This window comes from Megalops cyprinoides, chromosome 18, assembly GCF_013368585.1.
Source record: "Megalops cyprinoides isolate fMegCyp1 chromosome 18, fMegCyp1.pri, whole genome shotgun sequence".
Taxonomy (NCBI): Eukaryota; Metazoa; Chordata; class Actinopteri; order Elopiformes; family Megalopidae; genus Megalops; species Megalops cyprinoides.
Window position 1 is genome coordinate 5,949,865 of NC_050600.1, and position 25,363 is coordinate 5,975,227.

General features: G+C 44.1%; 1 protein-coding gene across 1 annotated transcript in view; it reads right to left on the minus strand.

The window, feature by feature from the left end:
- LOC118793407 (collagen alpha-1(XXV) chain-like) overlaps window positions 1-25,363 on the minus strand; it is a 165,605-nt gene that overhangs the window by 39,093 nt on the left and 101,149 nt on the right. Inside the window, exons 5-9 of the mRNA XM_036551577.1 lie at window positions 15,528-15,554; window positions 12,526-12,552; window positions 5,198-5,269; window positions 4,011-4,127; window positions 2,869-2,904 (exon numbers count right to left, since the gene is read on the minus strand). Of these exons, the coding sequence (XP_036407470.1) occupies window positions 2,869-2,904; window positions 4,011-4,127; window positions 5,198-5,269; window positions 12,526-12,552; window positions 15,528-15,554 (279 nt within the window). The remainder of the gene's footprint in view (window positions 1-2,868; window positions 2,905-4,010; window positions 4,128-5,197; window positions 5,270-12,525; window positions 12,553-15,527; window positions 15,555-25,363) is intronic.

Here is a 25,363-nt window from a genome sequence, read left to right on the forward strand (position 1 = left end):
CCACGGGTTCTCGTTCGGTCTAATGAACAATAACACAGTGAAGCTGCAGTGGGCCGCATCGCTTTGGTAGATTGTGGAATGGTGGGAGTTGTGCGGATGTCCCGTGTTTAGATTTAAGACTAAACATCTCTCCACTACAATGCACGCTGTGTGTAGGGCTGCAAACCTCTTCTGGAAGGCAAAGGGTCTTATCATCCCCCATCCCACCAACCCCCCCCCCCCCACCCCCAAAAATAAACCTCATGGCCCTGATAACTCTGCAAATTTCTGCAAATACTTTTGCTTCTTGTTGCTCAGCAGCAGAAAGGCAAGAGCTTCACCCTAACGAGCTGCACATGTTTGGATGGTTCTGAGAGATGAGGAATTTCTCTTTCTCTTCTTTAACAATTGCATCTAGATCAAACCGCTGTGCTCTGTTAAGTGGACACAGGGCTCTGGAAATTAGCCTAGAGAAGCATGCTTTTTGTGTGTCTGTATCTCCCCTCCAGATACGCAATTACCCGAGACATAGTTTACCGCTTCAAAGATGTCTCCATAAACCTCCACAAACCCAGCCTTCTTCTGAATCTCTGATCTCTTTTTTTTTTAGGAGGTGGGGGAGTTTAGGTTATCATCATTTCTGCAGCCACGTGCTCTCAGAGAAAGGAGCGCCAAGACGAAACGGAAGCCGAACGTCTGGGCCGAAAATGCAGCCACTGACAGCCCAGAACACGCAATCCACTGGGTGCTGAGATGGTGGTTTGATACCCTTTTAGGAGAGTGAAGAATATATTCACCCTTGTCAGGGTGATTTAATAGGAGACGCAGTCCCAGATGGAGACATTTTTTCTTGTTAAAAGTACATTAGTGTCACCATTCGTATGACCTGTTGAAAAAGTAAACCCAAAGGTCATATGAGAAGGAATGCCTCAATGTTTCTTTACTTTGCTGAGTGGAAATTCCTTCTGTCTCTCAGAGATTTATAATTTGCCCCTCAACAAATTTGTTAGCTTTAGTTATGACTTCACAGTGGTTTACAATTTAGCTCAGACAGGGTTATGATATACAGCCATTCAGTTATCAGGGAAATCTAACAACAATATAGGAAAGCTAAAATGGCAGAATATATGCACATGATATAATTATTTACAATCCTTCACCTGCAGCAGCTATCCCCTCTGTGATAAATCCTAACATCACCTGCTAAAATGCATACACATATGAGTTACCAGGCTAGAGAAGGCAAATCTGTAGGTGAGTGTCAGACAGGATTAGGTCCTGAACTTCACCAAATGTGTACTGAGAATACCAGGCAAAGACAGTGACAGGACCATCGGGAGAGACAGGGTGGGCGCGTTGTCACCCAGAGGCAGCTATGACCAAATCCAATCTGTTTATGATTATGACGAATACAGCTGATTATGAAAGGTGCTGGAAAAAACCTGTGTTCTCCTTCCAGAATCCTGACTTCTCTCTGTTCCTTACCAGCCCTGACAGTCACATAGAGGAAAGTGCCTCTGGGATTGCTGAAAACCTAACGCTGTTCAGTTTCTGTTCTCACAATTTTTTGGCATGAGGATACAGTTAAGGTTGAAATATTCCATGCATTTTTATGAGGGAACTTTCATTAAATGCCTTATTTGCTAAACACCAAAAGCAACGTTCAATCTGTGTTAATTGGAACGGTTTGCCCCAGTAATGGGTTTCATGTGTGAAAATAAACATTTTTAACAGCGTTTCATAAAATCGGTTGTTTGCATGTTAAATCTCAGTGGATGGTGAATTCCCACATGGTCCTAATAAATCAGGCTTTAAATTAGGATAAGGATTCGATGCTTAATGCACTGTAAGTATGAATGTTTTAAATAGAAGTGGCAGCTTCCTTGACTGAGTCATTCAATTTATATCAGAAAATTACTTTGAATTACTGACAAAGGGCTTTGTGATGATGGATTATTAAGGAACAGAAGAAATTCCTATTAAAGTGGGATTAGTTTATTTCTGAGTGCCACACAGTTCAATGGATTACCAATTATAATGATGTGACTAAACAGAAAAACGTGAGAGAATGCCGTTTGCCATAGACATATGGTCTTACTATAACCTCCCAAAGCAACAGCAGCAGCAGCTTCTCAGTCATAAATTTTCAAAGCTGATTTCCTATAGGGTGGTGCTATGGGTTTATAAGTGAAATTATGGATAAAAATGCCCAGACCTCACAAATGCATGATTTTTACAATATTAGATGTATGACACAACAATGAACATAAACTACATAACCAAACACTTGGTCCTCAGCCCACATGAATAGAATGGAATAACTGAAACAACAGTTATTTTTAAAAAGTATTTTCATAAAGAGATATCTAACAAATCCCTTAAAAACCACCTCTACACCAGCTGGGTGACTTACAGTTCTGGCCCCCAATGTCTTCCCACCAGATTTGTTCTCTCTTTGTATTCTGACAGATCATCACGGGATCCATAGATAATTTCAATCTCTGTAATTACGGTAACTTAGACACAAGACAAAACAAGCCTGACATCACACTTGCTAGTTTGGGATGGGGCACTTACTGCCCCAGCACACACAAGCACATGATCCCAGATGAGCAAACCAAAGCACAAACAGTTCTCAGGTCCCAAAGCTGAGAACCATCAGCCACTCCCACAGAGAACAGGAACAGGGGCGGGTATTCAGGGGACAAGTGGAGGGAAAAAGATAGCTATGAGCGAGCCCAAGAAGCACATACTTGCACTGTGCTGAAATTCTACCGATTCACTACTATCACAGGAGACAATTAAACCAGAAGACCATCAAAGGGATTGTCTATATGCATACACAGAAATGTGAGGTAGGAAGTCCAAGTAAAACAGCTAATGGCATACCATCGGTCCTAGCTCCCCTGGGTTTCCTGGGTCTCCCTGTAACAAGAGATGACAAATTAGGTCACGACACAATTTGTTTAAGCACACAAACCTGGTGTGCGGGAGAGCAGATCTGTAGATCTGCCCAAAGTCAACGAAGTGAAGTCCATTCAGAGTGAGGGCAACATAAGCATCATTCCTCCACATGATCACAGCATTTTGAAGCATCTGTCTTGATGATTTTATTGTGATAACCTGCTTGAGTTATTTAAGGCCCCTCATAGGTGGCATCCACGTTATGTTCAGTTTCCACCGCTAAAACTGCTTTCGTGCGCCTCCATGATTGCCTTCCGTCTGTCACGGAGGTCTGAAAGAAGCTCCGCCAAAAAGATCTGCAGTCTTCGGCTCTCTTCAAAGTGATATTTGGACCGGGAAAGAGACAGCTATCATTAAAAGGCTATACCATTTGTCAAAATAAGCGGCCTAATTTGTTCTTTTCTGGCTGATCAGACAATAACTACTGTGGGCATAAGCGCTGTTGCGTTGTGAGTGACTGCACTCGGTGACTTGTGTGATTCCATTGTGTGGCGATTCATAAAAAGCACTCAAGTATTTCAGTGAGTGAGGAGTGCAATAAGGACAAAGAAGCTAAAGACGCTTGGAAGTCTGCTTTCATTTTGAAACAAGTCAGAAAAACAGTAATGACCTAACTTGGAGCGAAACGCATAAACAACACTTAATATTTTTACACTCTCACTGTGGATCCTGCCAGAAAGAGCAGGGATCAGTTTGGGTGCTGCTGAGATTTCTTTTACAACAGTAAACAACTGCGAGGCTTTCTGTTCTTTTTGTTTTTTTTTATTCCTTTTTTTTTCCCCCCAGTCAAAATGTACATAAATTAACACACCATGCTATTGACAGCCTTACACATATGGAAGAAGTTACTTCTTGTGGAAAGACAGAAAAAAAAGTAAACATAATTTCATAGTAAGAAACAGAGAGTGAGAAAGGGAGTGTTTGAAGATAAGGAAAAAAATAGTTGCAGCAGAGTTCAGGCTTTGTTTTCATTAAAGGGTATGATGCATGTCATTTCTCAGTCTTTACCATGGTTCTGGGGCTCTTCCCTAAGGATGCGTGGGCTCCACGCTCTCTGTGTTACTCACCGGCAGCCCTGGCATGCCTCTGGGCCCATCTTTGCCTGTGTCCCCTGGGGGTCCTCTGGGGCCAGGGGCCCCTGGAGGTCCAGGAGGTCCTGGGGGGCCAGCCTGACCCTGATCTCCCTGCACAAGAGGGGAGAAAGGGGGAAGAAAGCAGTGTGAAATAAGGAAACACGGGAAAGCAGGGTTAGACATTTCTGCACAGAACAGAAACTCTACAGAACTGCTCTACTGCAAAGAGAGACAAGGTAGGGAAGAGGGAGGGAACCCCTTCCATGGGAAACATGGAAGTGAGTTTGCGTCGCTGTTTTCAGTGGTACACAGTACCGTCACTTTTTGTCTTTTTGTCTGCAGACTTGGTGTTATTTTTTTCTTTTTTAATTAATTGATTTATGGGTGAAATGCTATGAGATCAGTTCTGGTGAGGAAACTCCCCGCTGCATCTGCTGTTTTTGGTAATCATTTTAATAGCTCCCAGGAATTATGCTTTCAGTTATGCCTATTAAATTAAAACATTCATGCAGCTGTCATTTTTACCAGTGAGAAAATCCTAAAATCATAAAACACAGAGGTGTGACAGACAAAGGGTGATATTTAATTGAAAAGTAAAAAAGAAAATCCATTTAAACTGTTTACAAAAACGCAAGTGCTTTTTTTCTGTAGGTTTTACTCTCCTCAATAATGAGATACAATCACTTGTATCAGGTGTTTCTTTACATCTTGATATATCTGAGGGTTTTAGTTCTGCTTGTGAACTGGCTACAAATGAACTGAGAATTTCACACTAGTGGCATAAAAAAAAAACAATTTAAAAACACAAAAAGCAGCAAGTAGAAATGTATTAAAAAAGGATGTAAAAGTCCTTAGGGGCACGCCTGAGAGGGAGAGACCATGCATTTTATTCAGCTAATAGAAAGAGCTCTTACAGGCAAGGTTCTCATGCTCCCGGACTTCTTAAATGTAAATTACTGCAATACAAGTGCTAAGTGGAGGCTATAAACCAAGCAAGGCCTATTTATTCAATTTTCGACAAGGCTCAGAGTAACGGAATGTACACCGACCACACTTCAGAGCATATAGGTCTGGTCTGGCGTGTGAAAACACAGGCAGGCAAACTTGGAATGGAAAAGGCAGGGGGCGCTGGAGGAGAGAGGTTCCTGGGGAAGAGACAGTCGAGCGAGGGTAAGCACTACCTTAATGAGCCGGCGTTTAATGAGCTGCTGATCAGCGGATAGAAAGCCATGATTGATCTTAGGGAAGACCATCTGAGCAGGTGTGAGGTCAGAGGTCAGAGGTCGAAGGAGAGAGTTGGAGAGGAGGAGGTCCCAATAGATGAAATAAGGGCAAAAACAACAACAAAAAAAAAGAAGAAGAAACAGATTAGGAATGCGATAGAGAATCAGCTCAGCGCTGTCATTGCTGGGAGAAATCCATGCTTTTCCACGATGGAGGTCCACGCAAGACTCTGGGCCTCGTTTTGGTGTATGTGAGCCCATAATTGGCAACCCTTCAGGGGGCGTTTGGATGTCACAGTGGGCTTGCAAACCACAGAGAAACGTGAAATTCTCCACAATAAAAGCGCTGTCGTGAACACAATAGTGCTTAGTGCCAAGTCAGACCAAAGGAGCATTGCACACTGAAAGGAGTTCCGGTGAAATACCCTGAAGCATGTGAACCCCCCACCACCGCCATTTAAATCATACTTTACCATTATATCATGTCATATCATTTCTAAGGCACGAGAGTAGTCTAAGTTCAGTTAAAACACAGAGGATACATTTCAAATGTGAAGTTCATTAAAACACTTCAGTTCTAATACTCAAGATGATCATTTTCTGGGGTGTGCCACAGGTTTTGAATGTTTAGTGGCCCAATTGCAAATGGCAGGGCTCTAAAATGATTTGTGGTGAACTGTGGATATCTGCTTTAAAAATATTTTGCCACTTTGGTTTATCATTTAATGGTCCCTCTCAAGTTCTTTCCACTAATTTAGCGCTGATGGTCACCAGCCAAACCATTGCCTTGCTCAGAACATTAAGTCCTGTTTCTAATCATCTACGCATTACTGGGTTTGTAAAAGCTACCTACATAATTCCATGCCTGGTTGCTTTAGAAATGCCCTGGCATCTAGCGTGGAAAGGAAAGCCTCTGTTGGGAGAAAGTGGCTGTAGCTGGCTGGGGGTGGGATGGTGACTGATTGGACCTGATCAGTCAAGTCAGGATCGATCCCGATCTAATCAGGGTCGCTTCTGCTGGGTGTCCATCAGCAGCTAAGCATACCTGTCCGTTGTGGACAGACCCGCATCGACTCGGTTCTCAGTGTGCATGGTCCTGAGGCCTGACCAAACACCTAGGCCACTACCAACAAACCTTGACTGTCAGGATCTGATTGCTGTGCAAAGCCGCCATAGTGGGTAGGCCAGGTAGTCCCTGGAGACACACACAGCACAGGATGGCACAAGACAGATATCACGCGGGGCATGCAGACATGACACAGGCGCAGCACAAAAAAAAAAAACAACAAAACAAAAAAAGACAGTTACGCCTCAAAGGAGTAATGCTTTCAGCTCCAGTTTACAAGTGACAACAAAATTGCTTTAAAAAAAAAACAAACAAACAACCAAACACACTAATAACAAAAATGAGCACATGCATTACTTAAACACTGAAATGCTGACACACTTTTCATTTGCAAGAATTATTGGTCATAACCTCAGCCGAACCAGCAGCTAGCAATTACAGTAGCTTGCAAAAGTATAGCTTTGGTTTCACCTGACCAAAAAAATGTCTGAAATGTTATAAACTAATTCTGAGTGGAAATCTTCCTTTTGTCCTTTTAGATTTGCTCATATGAACATTCATGCCTCTTGAATTCAACTTTACCCTTGAGCAATAATGATTAAGACAGATGCCCTTATTTTCAATCGCTCCAGAAGGAAAGAGTGGCATACCAACACACTGAAAAGTGTCTGTTACCATTATCATCCACAGTTTTATTTACACACTTTAAATGCTTCCACTGATTAACTGGACATAATGGGCATAGTCCATTTTAATCCTGGCAAAGCCCATTTGAAGTGCCAGCTCAACCTTCAGTCCCTTCCTGTTTTCTTAATGGATATGCATAGGGTGCTTTCACAATCAATAAGTGTTCTTACAAAGCCTGATTTCATTAATTAGCAGATACCTTCCTCCAGGAAATTAAAAAATGTACATGATGCAAGAGATTTGTGTTCCGCACAATTGTATTGGTTCAGAGGAGAAAAGAGCACGTCCGTTAAACAGAGGAAGTATATTCTGTTCGTATTATAGGATAGATGAGTACCCTCAAAAAGCGGGATCTCTGCCACAGAACTGAACTGGCTTTGAGAACTTTCTCTATTAAACAGAGTATCCACTAAACCACCCCATACTCGGGGTCTTGAGCAATCTGTCATGGACCTAACCTGACAGCATGGCATACATACATTAACAGAACTGATCAGTTTGGGGGTGATTGCAAAAAGACAAGCCTGATTGTTTGGGCTAAAACAGTGTGTGAGGCAGAGTAGTGTTGTGTGAATGCAATGTTGATCGGTTGCAAGGCACACCGAACATTTCAAAAGCAAACAAATGAAAATTCAATACAGTGAACTACTTTAATAATGATGGTAGTGACAACCATGATATACTCGGGCAAAGGGAACAATGGAAAAGGATATGCCTCGTGTGTCAGCTGGAATGGGTAAAAACTGGCCTCAGTCCTTAAACGAGTGCCTGAATTACAAAGGGTTTTCAGCCAAAGAGGGATTTGCACTTTTATTTGGTAAAATAAGACAACTCATTACTTCAATTTCAAAAGCACAGTATTTTCAATATGACATTTCCTTGAACAACAAGATTCATTGTTCATGTTTCTGAACTCAGTCAGGAATTTAAACCTTTTTGAAAAAAGGAAAAAAAAAACATCAGGTTTCTTTTTCCCTTTAATCACCTGCTGCCTCTGATGCAGAATATGACTGGAGTATATAGTACTGGAGCATGCAAATGTCAACTTGTCGTTTGTCGACGATAATATCACGCACTCTTGCACATTTTATACGAGAGCATGTAGTGCAATATTTCTCTAAATAAATGTTTTATACATATATTTTTAAAAGTGTTAACATGAATGTGTTGAGGGGAGAGAACAGTCGCTTCCAGCAGCAGTCATATGGGACTCGTTAAATTCACCATGATCCAAGTGCCGGACCCCCCCCCCCCCCCCCCCCCACCAAACAAATACATGAGAGGAGAGATTGAAAAAATGCACATCTTTTAACACGAAGCACGCCCCCGCCTCTGTCCGGTCAGAGAGAATGCTTAGCGACGAGGCGACTTTTACTGTGTTCCGTTTCCACACACCACTTGAAAACGTAGCGTATCCTCCAGACAATAAACTGACTCAGATGAATGGCGAACGAACAACTAATATTTCCCACCAAATTATTTATAGGCACAGCATCTCGAGGATGAAAATGGAAGTGGGCACAAGTGAGCGCAAGGGTTGCTGGGAAATTGCCAAACAAAGCATCTTTCCCTTGCACTTGCCAGCATGTTCCAGTCAAGCGAGGTGCTCTCTGACTCTCATCATTCCTTTAAGTTTTATTATCTGGCCTGACTGATTGGCTCGGAGACGGTTAGAGAATTTACAGAGATTCCCTGACTTTTAAAAGATTCCAGTGGTCGATACAATCCTTTTATTTTTTATTTATTCTTTTTTTCACCACCACCACCAGCTTGGCTTGAATCTAGCATTGTGAAATGGCCCAAGTGTTATGGCAATGTCCCCTAGCTGTGTGTAAATGTGCTTGTCTGCAGTATGCCCAATCAAGAGCAAAACACTGTGCGGTTGTTTTTATACCCCCCATACCACCAGTCCCCCCCCCCCATCCCCCCACACCCCCTCTACCCCACCATGGATATGGGTTGACACATTCTGTGAAGTAATTGCTTAGGTCGACATGGGTGAAAATTATAACGACACAGCGGCTTGTTGGGAATCTTAACCATTCAGAAGTCACCCTGTTTCTGTTCGGAGCGGAATCGAAGGCCAGTGTCAGTTAAATCTGCATTATCATCTTTGCCTGTGGCAGCATGATTGCTGTTTTGTAAACATGCAGTGCCCCCACCCCACCACCAATGGGAAATCGTATTATCCTGGTAAAGTATGTAATGGAGCTGACAGTGTGTGCCTTTGAGTGATTCTCTGTCTCCAGATGGGTTTGATGAATTCAAATTTACATTCATACTATTGCTCCAGCTGGGGTTTACAGCTTTGTTAGGGGGCTTGCGCAACTCTGTCTGGAAGACCAACGCAACACAAATATTTCAGAAAAGCATCATAATAAAGCCCTTAGATTCTCAGCAGCAACGCTGTCAACAATTTAAGGAGATCACACAACATTTGGAAATGGAATAATGTCGCCAGCCTTTATAGAGATCAATAGTTAGGAGATGTCAATGTTGTACGCTGCATCTGTCAGTGACATCAATCAACACTAAAACCCTCACTGTAACTGCAGATACAACAGACTACAAGACAGCAGGAACAGCAGGCCAATTCTTTATCCAATTACTCACAGTTTTTTAACCCTTTAGGGTGTTCGGTTTCAGGTAACTGCATTCATATCGCACTGCTTCCTAGAGGCAGCTGTTAGTGGGATCATTAGCCAGCAGGCCACACACCTCCCACGGACAATTCTCACCATTATTCCACCCATAATGCATTACTGGAGGCCGGGCTCAGGCCACTTGTTTTATTTTCTGCTTGTTTGCCCTTTGACCCCATGACCCTACACTGGGCCTACACGGCTTGCACAAGCTGCTGACCCTTCTACGTGAGGGTGGCTGGGAACAGAATCATTGACAGCTGACCCCCTGAGTAGGAATCATTGATTTTGAGGCCATTCCTACACACAGGTTTCTGCAGATTTCCGCTATGATTCTCACAGCGACCTTTGACCCGTTGCTGTTAATCTTGCCATGTGGAAAGGGTGGTGTTGGAGTGGCTGACCATTATTAACCCACATGTGCAGGACCTGTTTATTTTCTGACCAGCCATAGGGTCAGAAGAACCACAAGGCATACAACGTTTGTGAGAACTGCTTTGTGAAGTGTTTACCACAGTAAGGTATTTCCTGTTTGGTGTCAGATATATTTCAGTATTTTCCGTGAGTATTTTCAGAATGTCAACTCTGTCAATGTCAATCCTCATTTTAAGAATTTCCTAAGTGTGACCATGGAAAACTTTTTATCATTAAATAGTTTACAACAAGCATATCTGGGAAATAGTTCAATTAATTCAAAACTCAGATTTAAGTGGCTTTGTGAAACAGCATCTGGACTTTTTGAAATTGTATTGTTGTAGAGTTTAGGTTTTATCTCAAGTACTTTCAATGTAATCCCCTCTTCTGGGCTGTCAAACGATCGGCTTTACAGTTATTTATCCAAATAAACACCAGCTCATATACACATCATTACTCTAATCATGACTTTCCACAGAACATTAATAAGCAATAATGCGCCACAGCTTTCTCCTGAAGAAAGTTCATCTTACTTCAACAAAGGCACGGTGAAAGCAAGTATCGCTTCTCCTATTTCACTCAGCTTCTCTCATCGGGCAATTTTTTTTTCCCTGCAAGCCCATAATTTAGTTCTACTACATTTACCTACTAATTTAATGTGCAAAGTCAATATGTCATCTCGGTGGATAATTTGATTTGGTGGTGAGCGCTTCTCGCTCCATCTCGTTGCAGTTTTCAGCACTCGTGTGATGGGGGCATTCATGACGGTAAGTTAATTAAACAAACACTCCGAGGCTTGATCCTTGCAGAGCGAAGGGGGGGGGGGACCGTTAAAGCACTATTTATTTATTCAGAGCGGTGGACGAGGGGGCAGCTGAGGTTTCTCTTTCGTTGGCCTTGCGGCGTGTGAGATGAATAGTTTTAGCTTCGTAGTGGATGGGTTTAATTCCCATGGTGGCGGGGGGGGGGAATCGAAAGCTAATCCTAGAAACACTATCAGGGCAAAATCTGTCCCCCCTGCCCAAATCAAATGAGGTACTTTTGAGAGTTAATTAAGGTCTGGTGGGTTGTTTGGTGCGCTCCGTGAATCACGCCGAATGGTGTCCTCACAGCATCTGGATGAGACTGGACAACCGCTTTGAAAGGACCAGCCGGCCGCTCACCTCTAACGCTACTGTCACTTTATATAGATGTTATATGCACATGTGATAGAAGAAAATTGGTTTGTGTATTTGCTGAGGGAATTTACTTTTTTGGTTTGGGCTGGAAAGTGACTGAATAGGAATACTCAGGGAGAAGCTATCACCCTGAGCCTGACGATCTCTCGAAGAGATACAAAACATGTCTCCATAGGAAAAGCATGTGGCACAAGTAAATTGGAGATGTTCCTGTGAACTCTTTCAGTAGGGTGGCAGGACCAGATGTGATTAACTGGCCTGCAGAAACCTTTACACACCATCACCCTTAGTTAAGACATAACCTTAGAGCGGCCCTGGGTCCCCAGGAATCAATTAGAGTCACTTCAGGGAGTCCAGCCCACACAATGTGCCTGCAATGATGGATACAGACAAAATGTGCTTTCACTTCAGTACTGGCTTCACAGTCGGAAACTTTAAACAAACTGACTTGGTTGAAAATCAGGGTTTTATAACAAAGGCTGTTTGGATCCAACCTCAGAGTCCATGAAATAAATCAATGAAATGAAATACCTCGATTAATTTGGATAAAAAGAATTATTTCTGTTTTTGAAATTGATTGATCATGAATTAAAGATTCCGCTCCAGAGACCTATGTGCTTTTTTGCCATTATGCAAGTGCCCGTCAGGTTTGTCACAGAGATGTATTTAGCTGTACTTCTGTCTTTAATTTCAGTTGCTCCCGGACATTACCAGGAATAATTTCTAGAAATAACTGTCATTAGCGTTATAAAACTGATTTGGCATTTGGGGTGAAATTCAACAATCATATCAATGAATGCTTCAATAGACACTGTTATTCAGGACTTTTGGAAAGAGAGGTTTTGAAACAATGCAAAATTTCTGAACAAACATGACTTTCGTGTTGTAATGCTGACCATCTCTGAGTGTACATGCCATGCAGGGAGATTGTTCAAGGAACCACTGTTTAGCGGAACACAAATCTGTATGGAAATGGATTAAACGCAATACATCACAATCATAAAATCACTGTGCTTTAGCCTGGACAAAGGTATCTGCTAACAAAATAAAACAAGACAACAGCATCTGTAATAAATGAAGAGAATGATCAGCAGTAACAAGGGTTTTCCTTCATGTGCTGGAAGTTCTGCCTCCCTATTCTTAATGAATGTTCATCACTGAAGCAGCGCTGGTCTCAGGCAGGCAAATGTAACAGCATTCACAGCATTTTAAACACTCAATCTGCACTCTGCACACGTGAGACATGCTATAGAGTCACACTGATCAGCAGCGAGAGAGGCTCCACAGTGCTCCACATACCCGCGGTCCCTGGTCGCCTTGGTCCCCCTGTAAGAAAGGAGAAAGTTCATTCTGAATGCTGGTATCAGCCTGTCCCACACAGAGGAAAAAACACCGCAGAAGTATAATTCAAAACACATTGATGAGAGATTACAATACAGCCAACCTCAAATATTCATTGCGGCGGAGAATAAAATCACTTATGATAACACAGACTGACGTGAAGTGGGTGAGTGTGTGTGTGTCTGTGTGTGTATGTGTGTGTGTGTGTGTGTGTGTGTGTGTGTGTGGGGGGGGGGGTGGGGGGATGGGTGGGGGGATAGGGGGTGGGAGAGGGAGAGGGAGGCAAGAAATCCCATGCGATTTCAGAGGGCCCTCTGACTCTGGAGTTTGCAGCTGGGACGAGGGACTCCCACTGGCTGCTCTCTGTTGGGAACTAGAGGCAGGCTTGGACTGTGCAGACAAAGGTGAAGTGGTGGAGGAGCATTCGATGGGGGTCTGATTCCACCCTGGTGTCACAGCTGAGGGTCGCATTCCAAGAGGAGGCAGCACAGACATGGGTATGGGCAACACCCCCGTATAACCTACAGGTATACCGTATAACCTACAGGTTATCAGCCCCCACGAGAGCCACGTTTCCTGATTATCTCTGGTCTTGCGCAAGCTGCACTGTGCCCAATGAAAAGTTGGAACTTTGAATATGAACCAAAGATTCAAGCTATTTGAATAAACTTTTGAAAAATAACAGTAAAATGGCAGTAAAAAAAAAAAAACACCTGATAAAATATTTTTGCTTTCTTTACTTTCTCTAGTTTCAGTTTAATAATTCAATGAATCTGGCTTTGGTAAGAGGAGCCTAAGCCATAGAGTAAAAAACCTTAGAATAGTGTTTCTCAAGCCTAGTTCCAGGGACTCACCATGCACACTCAACCATGTTTTGCTTACAAGTAAGTGCTCATTGTGTTAGGTTTGATTGGAGCTGTTAGACACTGATCTTTACCTCAGACCTATATCTCTGTCTGTGTGTTTCTACATGGTCTTCTATATCTTATTTGTGGAAAATTGATGTTATTGGACATATTTTTCTGTTATGCAAGAAAAAACACAGTTATTTGTTGAATTCACTTTTGTGAATATCTGATGAGCAAATCTGGTGCAGCTATCTTTAGTCAATTTTACTGGTTGCCCAGTTGCTTTTTCTAGGCCACTTTGAATAAGTAATCTGTACAATAGAAAAACATCACTAATGAATCACTACAGAGCTGAAATGAATACAAATAAGTCATACAAACACCTTTATTTGTATCCTTCTGTTATAAATATTTCCAAAAATCCCTAACAAACTATGACAAATTACAAACAGATACTTTTTTAAGCGAGGTAAACTCTAGATCAGTGTTCAACATGCAGCTCAATCAAACCCAATTAAGCGAAAGCTAAACTGGAACAGCAGAGTACACAATGTATTACCCAGAGCACGCTGGAGAAACACTACCTCAGAGAACGCTCTCTTCATCTGCAACCTACTGTACGAGTGACTGCATCAGCTATCGGCCAAAATTATTCAGCATGTCCGTGAATTCCACGCACTCAGTGATTGGCAGTTTAGAGAGACCCCAGCGTCGTGCAGGATTACAGATGAAGTTTAAAGATGGGGGTCACAGGGATCATGAACCCATTGGAGGATTTCAGTGATCTCAGAGTATTCCCAGGTGAGCTGTTTTCAGTACAGCGTGATCACGACCCCCTCAGACTGTGGCCAGGTTCCCTTTAATGAGAAACCAAAGCAGAAACCACTGCAGCTAAACTGGCAAGCTATCTGAGGCAGGTTTAATCTACCATGTAGGGAGTTAGGGAAAAAAAATTGAACAGCAGAGGCTACAGTTACATTTTTTAAGGAACTGTGTGTCTAAATTAAGCAACTATTAATTACCCACATTTGCAGCAATGACTTCAAATCCAGTCTCTGGAAGAGAGGAGGTTCTGGACCATGGTGCATGTATTCATTGTTTCTGGAATAACTGCTGTTAATGTGAAAAGTCCTGATTAGGCTCACAATGCCTCAGGAAAGACAAGTGGAATTGGTTTTGGGAGGCCCATGGACCGATGAATGATAGCAGGAGAAAGACATAATGAATGAATGAAGCAATGAATGACTGGGGCCACCGGAGGAAACGGAACAAATCAAGTCAAGGAACATGTTCTCCTCCCCTCTGTCCACAGAGTAATATTTCACAGAAGCAAAATCCTGATCGGGAGCACAAAAATTGCCAAATAGGGCCCTCTTTAAATGCCAAAGCTCTGAATTGTTTGTCCTCTGAGTCAAACTTACATAAACAACGGGGCATTTTGAATAATGACCTGTGCCTCATAGCCCAGTAAAGTACATGGGCCTTTGAATGTCGATGCAAGATGTAAGGAAGTCTCCACTCAGTATTTTCCATTGCGTGTAATGCGAAGAACCACAGATATTGAGACACTTTTAATCATTTGAAGTGGAGCAAGTCTGTGGAGAGCGGAGAACAATCTTCAAACTAATACAGAGCCAGGATGCTTATTTTTCACATTTAGTTTCCTGTCTGTGAAAGCAGGCCCAGCAGACCATTAAAGACCTGGTGTCAAGTCATTAATGTGGTGTGTCTCAGTTTCTGTGGATGCTGTGGGGGATTTGAATATTTTGAAGTGAGGAAGGCTTGAGGTTAAAGAGGACTTCACACTTAAGCAGGAAATGCAGAGCACCACATAGAATACATTTTGTAAAAGGGCTCTAATTAGGAATGAAGTCAAAGCATGAGCTCACTCTTCTGACCAGAACATATGGAGCAAGGTTTATGATGGGGTGACAGATGTTGACTGGGCTTGGGTTCATGTTGAGACAACTGTTTCCTTCAGTATGACTTCCAATAACATGTCTAAGGGAGAGCACATGGTGGGAGGTTCCAACTGGTAGGAAATCAAAGTCTGGATCTGTTGATAAAATATGAAAAATGTTACTTATGTTAATAACATATATTTTTGCTTACCTTGTCACCTTTTGGACCAGGTGGACCCTTGGGAAAGGGAACAAAAAAGAAAAACATATCATTGATTCCATACAAAGCATATGGTATGTTTGTCAACAGGGATAGAATTATACCCACGGTAGTATCTACTTTCTGTGGCAAGCTATGTACTGTATCCTGTAAATGTCACTAGAATGATTACATCAATCTAGAGATTTCTGATAACTAAAAATACCACCCAGCACGTGAATGCATTCCTTCATACCAAAAGAGGAATTGGATTACTTACATTCCAAAGGTAATCAATCAGTGAATTAAGGGTCCTAAAATTAGGGTCCCCTAAAGGTCCTGGTTCATTCAAAGCGAAGCAGGATGTAGCCAATACTCTCAGAGCCGAATGAATACAAGTTCTATGCCCTGCGACATAGCTGAACCCTGACTAACAACCCCTACAGGAACAGGCTGAATACAGTCAGAGCATGGTGAGTCAGGTCGCCAGTGAGGCGGCAGACTTCAGGAGCCCAGTAGAAAGCCTGGGCCAGGTTTATAGCAGATGACTAAATTCCGGGCATCGTACATTCACTAATGACTCTTCTGTGGGTCAGTTCGACAATATAACTAGTCATTTCTAAAATGTCACAAGATGAGCATTTAAAATGTCCACAGCTAAAAAAAAAATAATAATAATAATAAAATTGCAGACGTTACGTGAATGTGAGGTGAGACAGAGGGCCAAGAGCCACTGTGGGGGAAACGGACCGAGAAACGATGGAGACGAGGAGGGTGAGGAGCGGCTTTTGGGGAGAATTCCAGAGACCAGGGCCGGTAGCCCACAGATAAGAGCGCTTCTGTGGCTGCGCCAATGTTGGAGCGTTCATACCAGAGCAGTTTAGCCACACCTTCAAACAGTCTACAGCGAGCATCATCCAGCATCAGCTGACAGCTGGGGAGATTTTGCCATAAACTGCAGTGAACAAATGGGATATGGAGGAGCACCATGGAGTGTGTGTAAAGACAGCAACTCACTCATACATATACAGCACACACACACACACTCCATGGAAGAGCACCACGGAGTGTGTGTAAACACAGCAATTCACTCATACATATACAGCACACACACACTCCATGGAAGAGCACCACAGAGTGTGTGTAAACACGGCAACTCACTTATACATATACAGCACACACACACACACACTCCATGGAAGAGCACCACGGAGTGTGTGTTAACACAGCAACTCACTCATACATATACAGCACACACACACACTCCATGGAAGAGCACCACGGAGTGTGTGTAAACACAGCAACTCACTCATACATATACAGCACACAAACACTTAGCCCGCAACGACTCATGGGTGTCAGTGTGGAGCTGGAGAGCTTGAGATCGAGACCTGAAGGTCCACTTTCAGTTTCCAGGTGAAGCACTGCTTTTCTGCCCATGATCAAGGCGCCTAACCCATATTAGTTCAGTAAGTATCCATCTGTATGAATGGACAACGCATAAAATATGAACCAAAATGTGGAAAAAGCTATGGAACTTACCCTGGAAAGGGGAATTGGCTATGTTAATAATTAAATATGTGCACACATAAAGTATATATAAATCCAATGCTGTATACACAGAAAGAAAAAAACACAATCAAGGAAAGACTTTGTGACTTTGTGAGTTTTGCAAGGTTTGGTAAGTTAAGGCAAGCAGACATGCTGGCTATTGGTTTTGGATTTATTAGGGAGCCGTATGCGGGACTACGCACATAGATGATGGGTGTGAGCCAAAGCGGTTTAAATAAATTGGGAAAATAATGAGTAACGCCGCCCCTGTTACAGATCAGAGAAGCGGGTGTAAAATTAATATGAAAGGTAAGACTAGGTGTCAAGTTCCACGGTGCTTTCGCTTGAAATTTATAGATGTCAAGCAAAAAAAAAATGCAAACGAAGTGGCAGGCGACGCAGCCTGGGTACGACGGAGCCTTTGGAAGGCGTTGTGGGAGCGTGCGTTACGGTGGCACGGCATTCCCGCGGGCGCGCTGTGTGAAGCTCTGGAGCGAAACGGCTGGAGCTACCGATCGCCGCGTTATGGCGCGGCACTCTCAAACTGCCACAGCTTTGGCTGGCATGTGGAAACAAGGCGCTCATTCCTCTCAGCCATGGAGCCGGTTCACAAGCCTGCTGTATGCATTACTTAACAGCTTCTGGGCTCCGGCGGTTAGTGGAAAAATAAAACAACCCCCCAATTACCTTATATGACTTTACATTTCATTAAAACCGGATTGGTGGGTGATTACTTTTGGCCAACAAACTGCAAGTGGGACAGAAAGCAAACGTCATGCACCGCTAGGCGTTTGTCTCCGTGTATAAAAAAAACCCATCTTCTGCATCTTCAAATGTAAATTATGAATCATTTTGCTTATGGATTTATTATTTTTATCTGGGCCATTTAGAAATTGCGCATAAAGATGAAGATCGTGCGTTGTTTATTTTTTAAGCGCAGGGAGAAAGGCACAGACCTGGAGAGTTTTTAAAAGCAAACACGTGGCAGCATGTTTCTTTCTTTCGGTGTTCTCTAATTGTTGCAGTGCACTCTAAATAAAGCCCCGCTCCAACAGACACAGAGGCGGCCAGACACCTGCCGGTCTTGGCCGCGGCCACGGCGGGGTCCTCATTCCATTCCTCGCGCATTCCTACCCGCAGCTCACCACGCTGCCGCGCTTGTTTGTTTTGCGCGGATTCACTGACCAAAAGAATGCCGATCGATATCGTCCGCAAATCAGACCGGAGTCCAAACCAAATTTGAAGAAAGCGCATATCGGAATTGGAATGATTTATGTGGTTGGCTTCCCCCCACTCACTAATGATCTGGCTAAGTTACCTTTGCGGAGACAAAATGAAAGACTTCTATGCATTCTTGTTTCCCCCCCGTAATGTGCGCACACCACCTCGAGCTTGAAATACATCACACAGCCACTTGATTGTTTCAAAGAGTGAAAAAAATGTGCAGGCCAATCACTGGTAGCGAAATGTTTACAGAGAATAGAATGCGCACAGCTTTTGTGTAATAGTTCTTTTCTTTTTCTTCATTTTTTCTTCCTCACATTGGTATTTTAAAGTAAGTATTCCAGCAACTGGAGTCTGGTGGAAGCTGTCCTCCGCTAGAGAAAACATTCTGCATTCATGCAGTTTTGCGAAACAGTGGAGGCGAAGCGTGCGTCTTGCAGAGCGGTTCCCGTGTCCTTCCTGCCTGCAGCAGACGGTATTGCGCCAGCACTGTGGCTACCTCGGAGCGAAGGCTGACGCTGCCCAGGGACTGCTTTTAATTGACGGCTGCAAGCGCTTCTGCCTGCCCCTGAGATAGCCACCTACCGTTACAGGATTGACACTGTCATGCTGGAATGTCAATGTAGCAATCCATTATATTACCCTTCCATTATGACATTGTCAATATTATGACACGTCTGCCGTGTGACATCAATCTGCATGTCGCCAATACAGGCGGATGTAGGAAATCTAAGGTAAAACGGCATTTTCTACAATAGGTTAGTCCAGTGAATATACAATTAAACTTAATGATCCGGGCTAAGTGATGAACAGAACACAAATATACCTTTACAGTGTTTCTGCTGGAGAAAAAAATAAAGGGAATGAACTGCAATACCACATGCGACCACCAGAGGGATTAATATTTCAAACGGAGTCAAATGAGACATGGTTGTTTGCGGCAAATCACGGTCAGGTTGTGTCTTTTCGCTTAAATCAGAAAGTTTTGATATCCAGTGCCTTTTACAGACAACACCGTGCCTTTTACAGACAACACCTTCCTTGAAAACATTCGGTAAGTGACGCTTTGTATGATTTGGGAAATTAATGGTGGACTCGGCTTTTGATTTCAGAATCCAGCTGTCTCAGTTGGAGCAACTGCAGACACATCACAGCACTTCTGTCATAACTACAACAATGCAAACAATTTAGATTTTCAAAAGTGCAAAAGAATCCAATGGCTGACTGTATATGCCGTCTAGATGTATATGATAGACAAGATAGATGGAAGATGGAAACTACACATAAACATAAGGCATTTAATAAGGAGAACAGGCCATTCTGCACAAATCATCTACTCCTATTGTCTGTAGAGTGGAGAGTTTCTGAAGCCTGGTTGTGAACACTCTAATGGTCCCTGTTTCCATTTTGAATACTGATTAACTATAAGAAGGCATAAATAATTATTGGAGTGAAAAAAACTTCACACAGTCAGTAACATTTACCTGAAATATAAGTCATTTCTACCTAAGTCTGCATGTTCTGTACATATATCGTGAGATTCATTGGTCAGTCGGTTTCATTTACTGAGGGGAAAAACCAAGGACACCAATAATCAAGCTCACTTAAAGCCTCACCTCTGTGAATGGATGTTCTTTTCTAATTATAATTTTACATTCACGCAGAATGAAAAGGACTGGCTGCCCCTTTTGTTGGCAGCAACAGTAGCCAGGTAGGCTGGGCTTTGAAGCTGAATTATGTCCCCCTCCATATGGCCTGCATTAGCTGGCCCTCGGGAGAGGAAACCCCTGGCAAACGGGAGTAAAAACATGAAAAAGCTGGACATGAAAGACCCTGGCAGAACGGGGCCAAACCACAAAGGGCAGGGAACTCCGAAATCCAGCCTGATTTCCACTGAACACACAAATCTGATAAAGTAAGTGCCCCACTTAGTATTAATAAAGCACATAAATTCTCAACGCATACATTGGGCCTCGTATTTTCAGTTACTGCCCCTGCCCGGCGAATTATGGTGTGCGTTCAACTCTACACAGAGAGTACAGATCTGCTATCTAAAAATATGCAGCTGTGTTCTCTCTTTAAATTGCTGAGCCATGGCATGAAAATAGCTTCAAACAGATATTATTTCAGATCAAACTGAGAGAGAAAGAAAACGCTTGGTAAATTTGTCTCCATGCTTCAAAGAGTAATTTGCCCCGTTAAAAGGCGTTGCCACTGCATCCCGGATCATTCGAGCTGGCCCTTTCAATAACCTTTTCCTTGGTTTTCACGGACCAGCTTTGTATCTTTTATTCTCATTAGCGCTGACAGCAGAAATTCCCCCTGATGGAGGCCTGTAATCAGCGAGCAGGAACGCTAAGCCTGCTATTATCACTCCATATAAAAATAAATGCAAAAAAAAAAAAAACCTATTCACATGCAGACGAGGCTTCATCTACCCATCCAGTGCATCACAGGGATGCTTTCACAAGGGAAAGGGCAGGGCTCCGAGCTCCATATTTCATTCCCTTTTCAATTTTCATAAAATATGATTGATAGTTGTATGACGGGAGCGTTGTGCATTTGGAGTGCTGGGCTGGACCAGCTCCAGCCGTCCATGTTGTTGACACCGGCAAAATCATTTCAGTGGGTTTGGCTGATCATGCCTTTTGGTACTGTAATGTACACTCCAACGAGACAACAAGACCCGTCATGTGTTTTTTTTTTTTTTGGAACCGGAATATCAGTGTTCCCTGGGGCGTACAGTGAGGGTGTTGAACTTCAGCTATCAAACCAAGCCTACATCCAAAGGCTTCATGAAACAGTGCCATCTGGAGTAGAAGCTGATGGATGTGATTGGTCACATGGAACCAATCATTTCCTCCTGGGGGTATGGGAGCACTGCACTGCTGGGTAAATATCAGGGTTTCTACCGCTTTTCATGTTATTCTCCAATTTTTTAAAAACAAAGGACAGGCCGCAAAGCAATACTGATGATTTTTTTTTTTTTGTGAGGAGCGCAGGGAGAAGCCATGTGCCGACAGAGACAAGAAAGTGGGGTGAACATAAGTCTGAGGTACAGCGCAAGAACACTGAGCGGCAGCAGAAATATGGGCGGGGGGGGACTGGGGAGACGAGGGGTGGGCCAGGCATGAACGCCACGTGTGTCCCCTCCTGGCCCAGGTGACCTTCCTCACACGGGCCCCTGTAAAAAAGCAGGGGGTGTTCGGCCTTTGAGGGGGCCCCCACGCGCTCCGGGCTGTACGCCTGGCACGCTTCAGCGACAGAGGGGTTACCCGCTTCAAAGAGCGTCTCGGAGTGGGCGGGGCTCGGGGTGTCGATGGCAGGCCCCTTGTTAAATATGTGCAATGTCGATGGCAGATCATAACTTACGAGTCACTAATAAAGCCGGGGTGGCAACCGCTGTAAAACACGGCTGTAAAGGGGACTAATTTGAATCGGCCACCGGCTGCAGGAAAAACCCCTCTAACGCAACAGATCAGAGCTCCCCCTCCACTCTGCGCTTGGAGCATCTTCATCACAGCCTCTTCTCCGCACAAACCCCCCCCACCACCCAAACTACAACAGACAACTGTGCGATCTGCACAACACGGTGTGTTAGTGCAGCTGTTTGGCACGGGAAACATAAGCTAGAAAAATTAACCTCGGCGGCCAGGATCAGTTTCTTTCCCTTCTGTTGTGCTGCCTGTTCCATGATATTTAGCATCGCTCACACTGTTTAATATTTCATGGACACGCTGTAATTTACTCATCCACTTGAGCGGAGAAGGAGATGTTTCCCCTTAATGGGCTTAGCAGTCTTCAGGAACTTGTCTTTGACGTGTGTAATCATTGTGCTGCAGCCTGGGCGGCCTCTTAATCACCTCAATTTGTATTACAAAGCAACAGCAAAAACAAAAGAAAAGTTGCTGTGCCGCACGGGGGCATCCTTTCCTGGAGTAGCCTGTTCGGGTTTTTTCAATGAATAATTATGGCTAGTCATTTGAAAGCATGCTGAGGGAACAGACAAACAAACAGGTAGACAGGCATTGATATTCAGCCGAGGTATCGCCAACTGTGTGTACGCACCCTCTGGCTTTTTTTTGACAGGAGATTAACCGGGTATTTTAGCATGCAAACACGCAAGATCATTCAAAGCCGCACACCTGGCAACAAACCTGGAGCGTTTAAAATCTGCACCTCCCTATCGGTTTTGTGTTTGTCTGTTAGTCCCGCGTGAGGGCATCTGTCATCCTTAATGGGGGCCTTGGGGAAAGATTTGGGGTGGGGGACTAAAGCAAGAGTAATAAGACCAGCATGGGCAAGAACGGACTACCACAAGTAGCTGGTGCTGGTGGAGGAATCCCAAAGCAGGGTTAGGCAGGGATAGGAAACCACAGTGGAAAACTGACTTGAGAATGGCATCTGTTTCCCATATCCACAGCGTATCACAATTAGTCCGGCATAAAATGGCTTTAGCATCGAGGCCATGTAAAAAGTGACATGCTCAGCAGAGCCGCATCGTAAAAAAAACTCCGCCGGCCGCGCTTGCTGCCGGTGGAGCTAATTAGCAAGGTCACCTTGCAATTAAGTTGGGGGGGGGGGGGGGGGTGGTTGGGCTTGTGCTGATGGGGAAAGACCTGAGAGGGAGGATAGGGAGGGGAGAGTGAGTGGGTTAACTAGGGCAGTGCACTTCTGCATCAATCCATCATGTCTTAGGGGGGCTCTGTGCCAAGGGTACGCTGTGTCCATGAGATGCCAGGCTTTGGGTTGGGCATACCCACAGTCACACTGGCTCCAGAATAGGAGGGTGGGGGGGGAGCTGGTGCTGCTTTGAGTCCACACCTGAATCTCATTACAGAGGGGAAGACTGGTCCTCCAAGTGAAGGACTTCCCACTGCGGCCCCATCCAGATGGGATGAGTATGGACTGAGAAAGGAACAGCAGAGAGAAGGACCAGCTCTGGCCCCTTGCACCTCCCACTAATAATAAGGTCCACCTCGACCGCACGCTGTACAGCTCGGGTCAGAAAAGACAAGCTCCACCTCGACCACACGCTGCACGGGACATGGTAGCTTTCCACTCAGAGCTCCAGACTGACCCAGAGGGAGCAGCAGGACTTCTGCAGCCCGGTGCAGTCTCTGCCCCTCTCTTCCTCTCCATTTGCACGAAACAAGAGTGATTCCAGCCATTGCACTACTATAATGCATCTCTGATCTGCCCTTGTATCGCCAAAGACTTACAGGCATGCACTTTCAGAAATGCTAGGTTCAAGGATGGGAATCAAGCTATTGTTGCAGAACTGTTTCTGAAAGGGGAAAAAGGGAAAAAAAAGGGGCCAAAGAAGCTACAGGGTCATTTAGAATCTCAAAAATACCCGGGAAACGTTTTGTATGCACTGGATACACCGATTGTTAACTGTAAGGAAATTTCTTTAATGGAACCAGCCCACTTAGCTCAGGTCACTTTGACCTCCCTTTTGGCTAATTACGTGTCATTTTTTCATCTCGGCCTCGCGTTTTGACGCCCTGTGGGGCACCGGCTCCTCTGTGCCCTCCTGAACGCGCAGGCTTTGCTGTCTGAGTGCCACGGCGACGCAGCGAACGTGAAGGTCAAAGCTGCTCTCCCCGCAGACTTTAGCTGTCAGCCTTTCCGCTGTTTGTTAGTTTGTTTTTCTACCGCCAGAGCGGCACCGACAGCAGCCATTGTGGCAACACCTGCTGCTTCCAATCATGGGGAAATAAATCAGAGACACCAGCGGGCCAGAATGCAGCGCGGACTCGTTCCAGAAACACCCGTGTCCCGTGCGGTGCAGCTAAGCCTCTACTACGGCGGCACATTTGCACATAAGCTGGACTTTTTCAAATGCCAAATGCCTTTTCAAACCCCCAAAAGTCATTCACACCCCACGTCCAAGCAATCCATTCTGCCGTACAGTCAAACGGCACGACCTCTCGGGCTGGACCCCAAGGGCCAACCATGCCTCAAATGCAAGCGATTGTCTGAGAAGGCCTTCGCCATATCCCTAGAAACCATCAGACCCAACCCCTTCCCTGACTGGCCAGACCCTCCGAATGAAAGCTGACACCGTGCCAAGCCATCCACAAGGTCACCCCGCCATGCTGCCCCAGGTGGAACTTTCTGACCAATGAGTGGAATTTATCTGTTGCTCGCTACCTGCTCCGCCCTGCTCTTGAGGCAAACGTGACCACTCTTATCCCTATTGTGTGATGGGATGAGCTACCCACTGCAACTAATTTCCTGTCATTTAATTTCATTTCACTGCATGTGTCTTGGTACTCAGCTGAGAAAAGATTTGCATACCTTGCCTTGCCAGAAGGACGCTACAATTCCAATTTAATGCCAACACGATACACATACACCATCATGTATTTGTGTCAAACAACAGAACAACAGGCTGGAGATTACAGGTTATTTGCTATTGGGCTGGAGCTGTTGCTGACACAAACTTTACTGCGCCACCTGGTTCTCCAGCTCTGTCCAAGTGGTGGAAACTGGAAACAGTTGTTCAGTGTATGATGAATATGGTCAACAATAATGCAGGCTCTCCATTAATAAGGTCTCCCGTACCTTCTGCTTCCCTCTGAGGGCATGCCACTTTACTCATGGGAATACCCGAGACTGTAAAGTTCTATGGGATTCAGTACTGAAGTAACAGCTACATTGCCACAACTGCTACTAGGCTGTACAATAGCTGCCTTGTATTCTACCCTGTACTCTACATGCCATAACATGGTTAAGTGCATGCGCTAAATGCATAGATTATACTGAAAGCATGTTATCAAAAGTTACAAATCTGACACAAATCAGCTAGAGCTCCCTTGGTATTGAACCATTTCCCCTCCTAATGTTGTGGTCAGATGAATGGCTATTGGTTCAGATTTAAATTCCCCTTTCAAAGCACATGTCATTCAGTTACACAATTGTGACAATAGCCCACAAAATCATGCTAAAGGTCTGCATTTCAGTCTTTTTTTTCACAAAATCTGGTAGTCTGCCCTTTGGGCCTTGTAATGCTGCTTAAATTATTCACATACCTAAATTCTTAAAACAGAACCGATACATTATGGAAA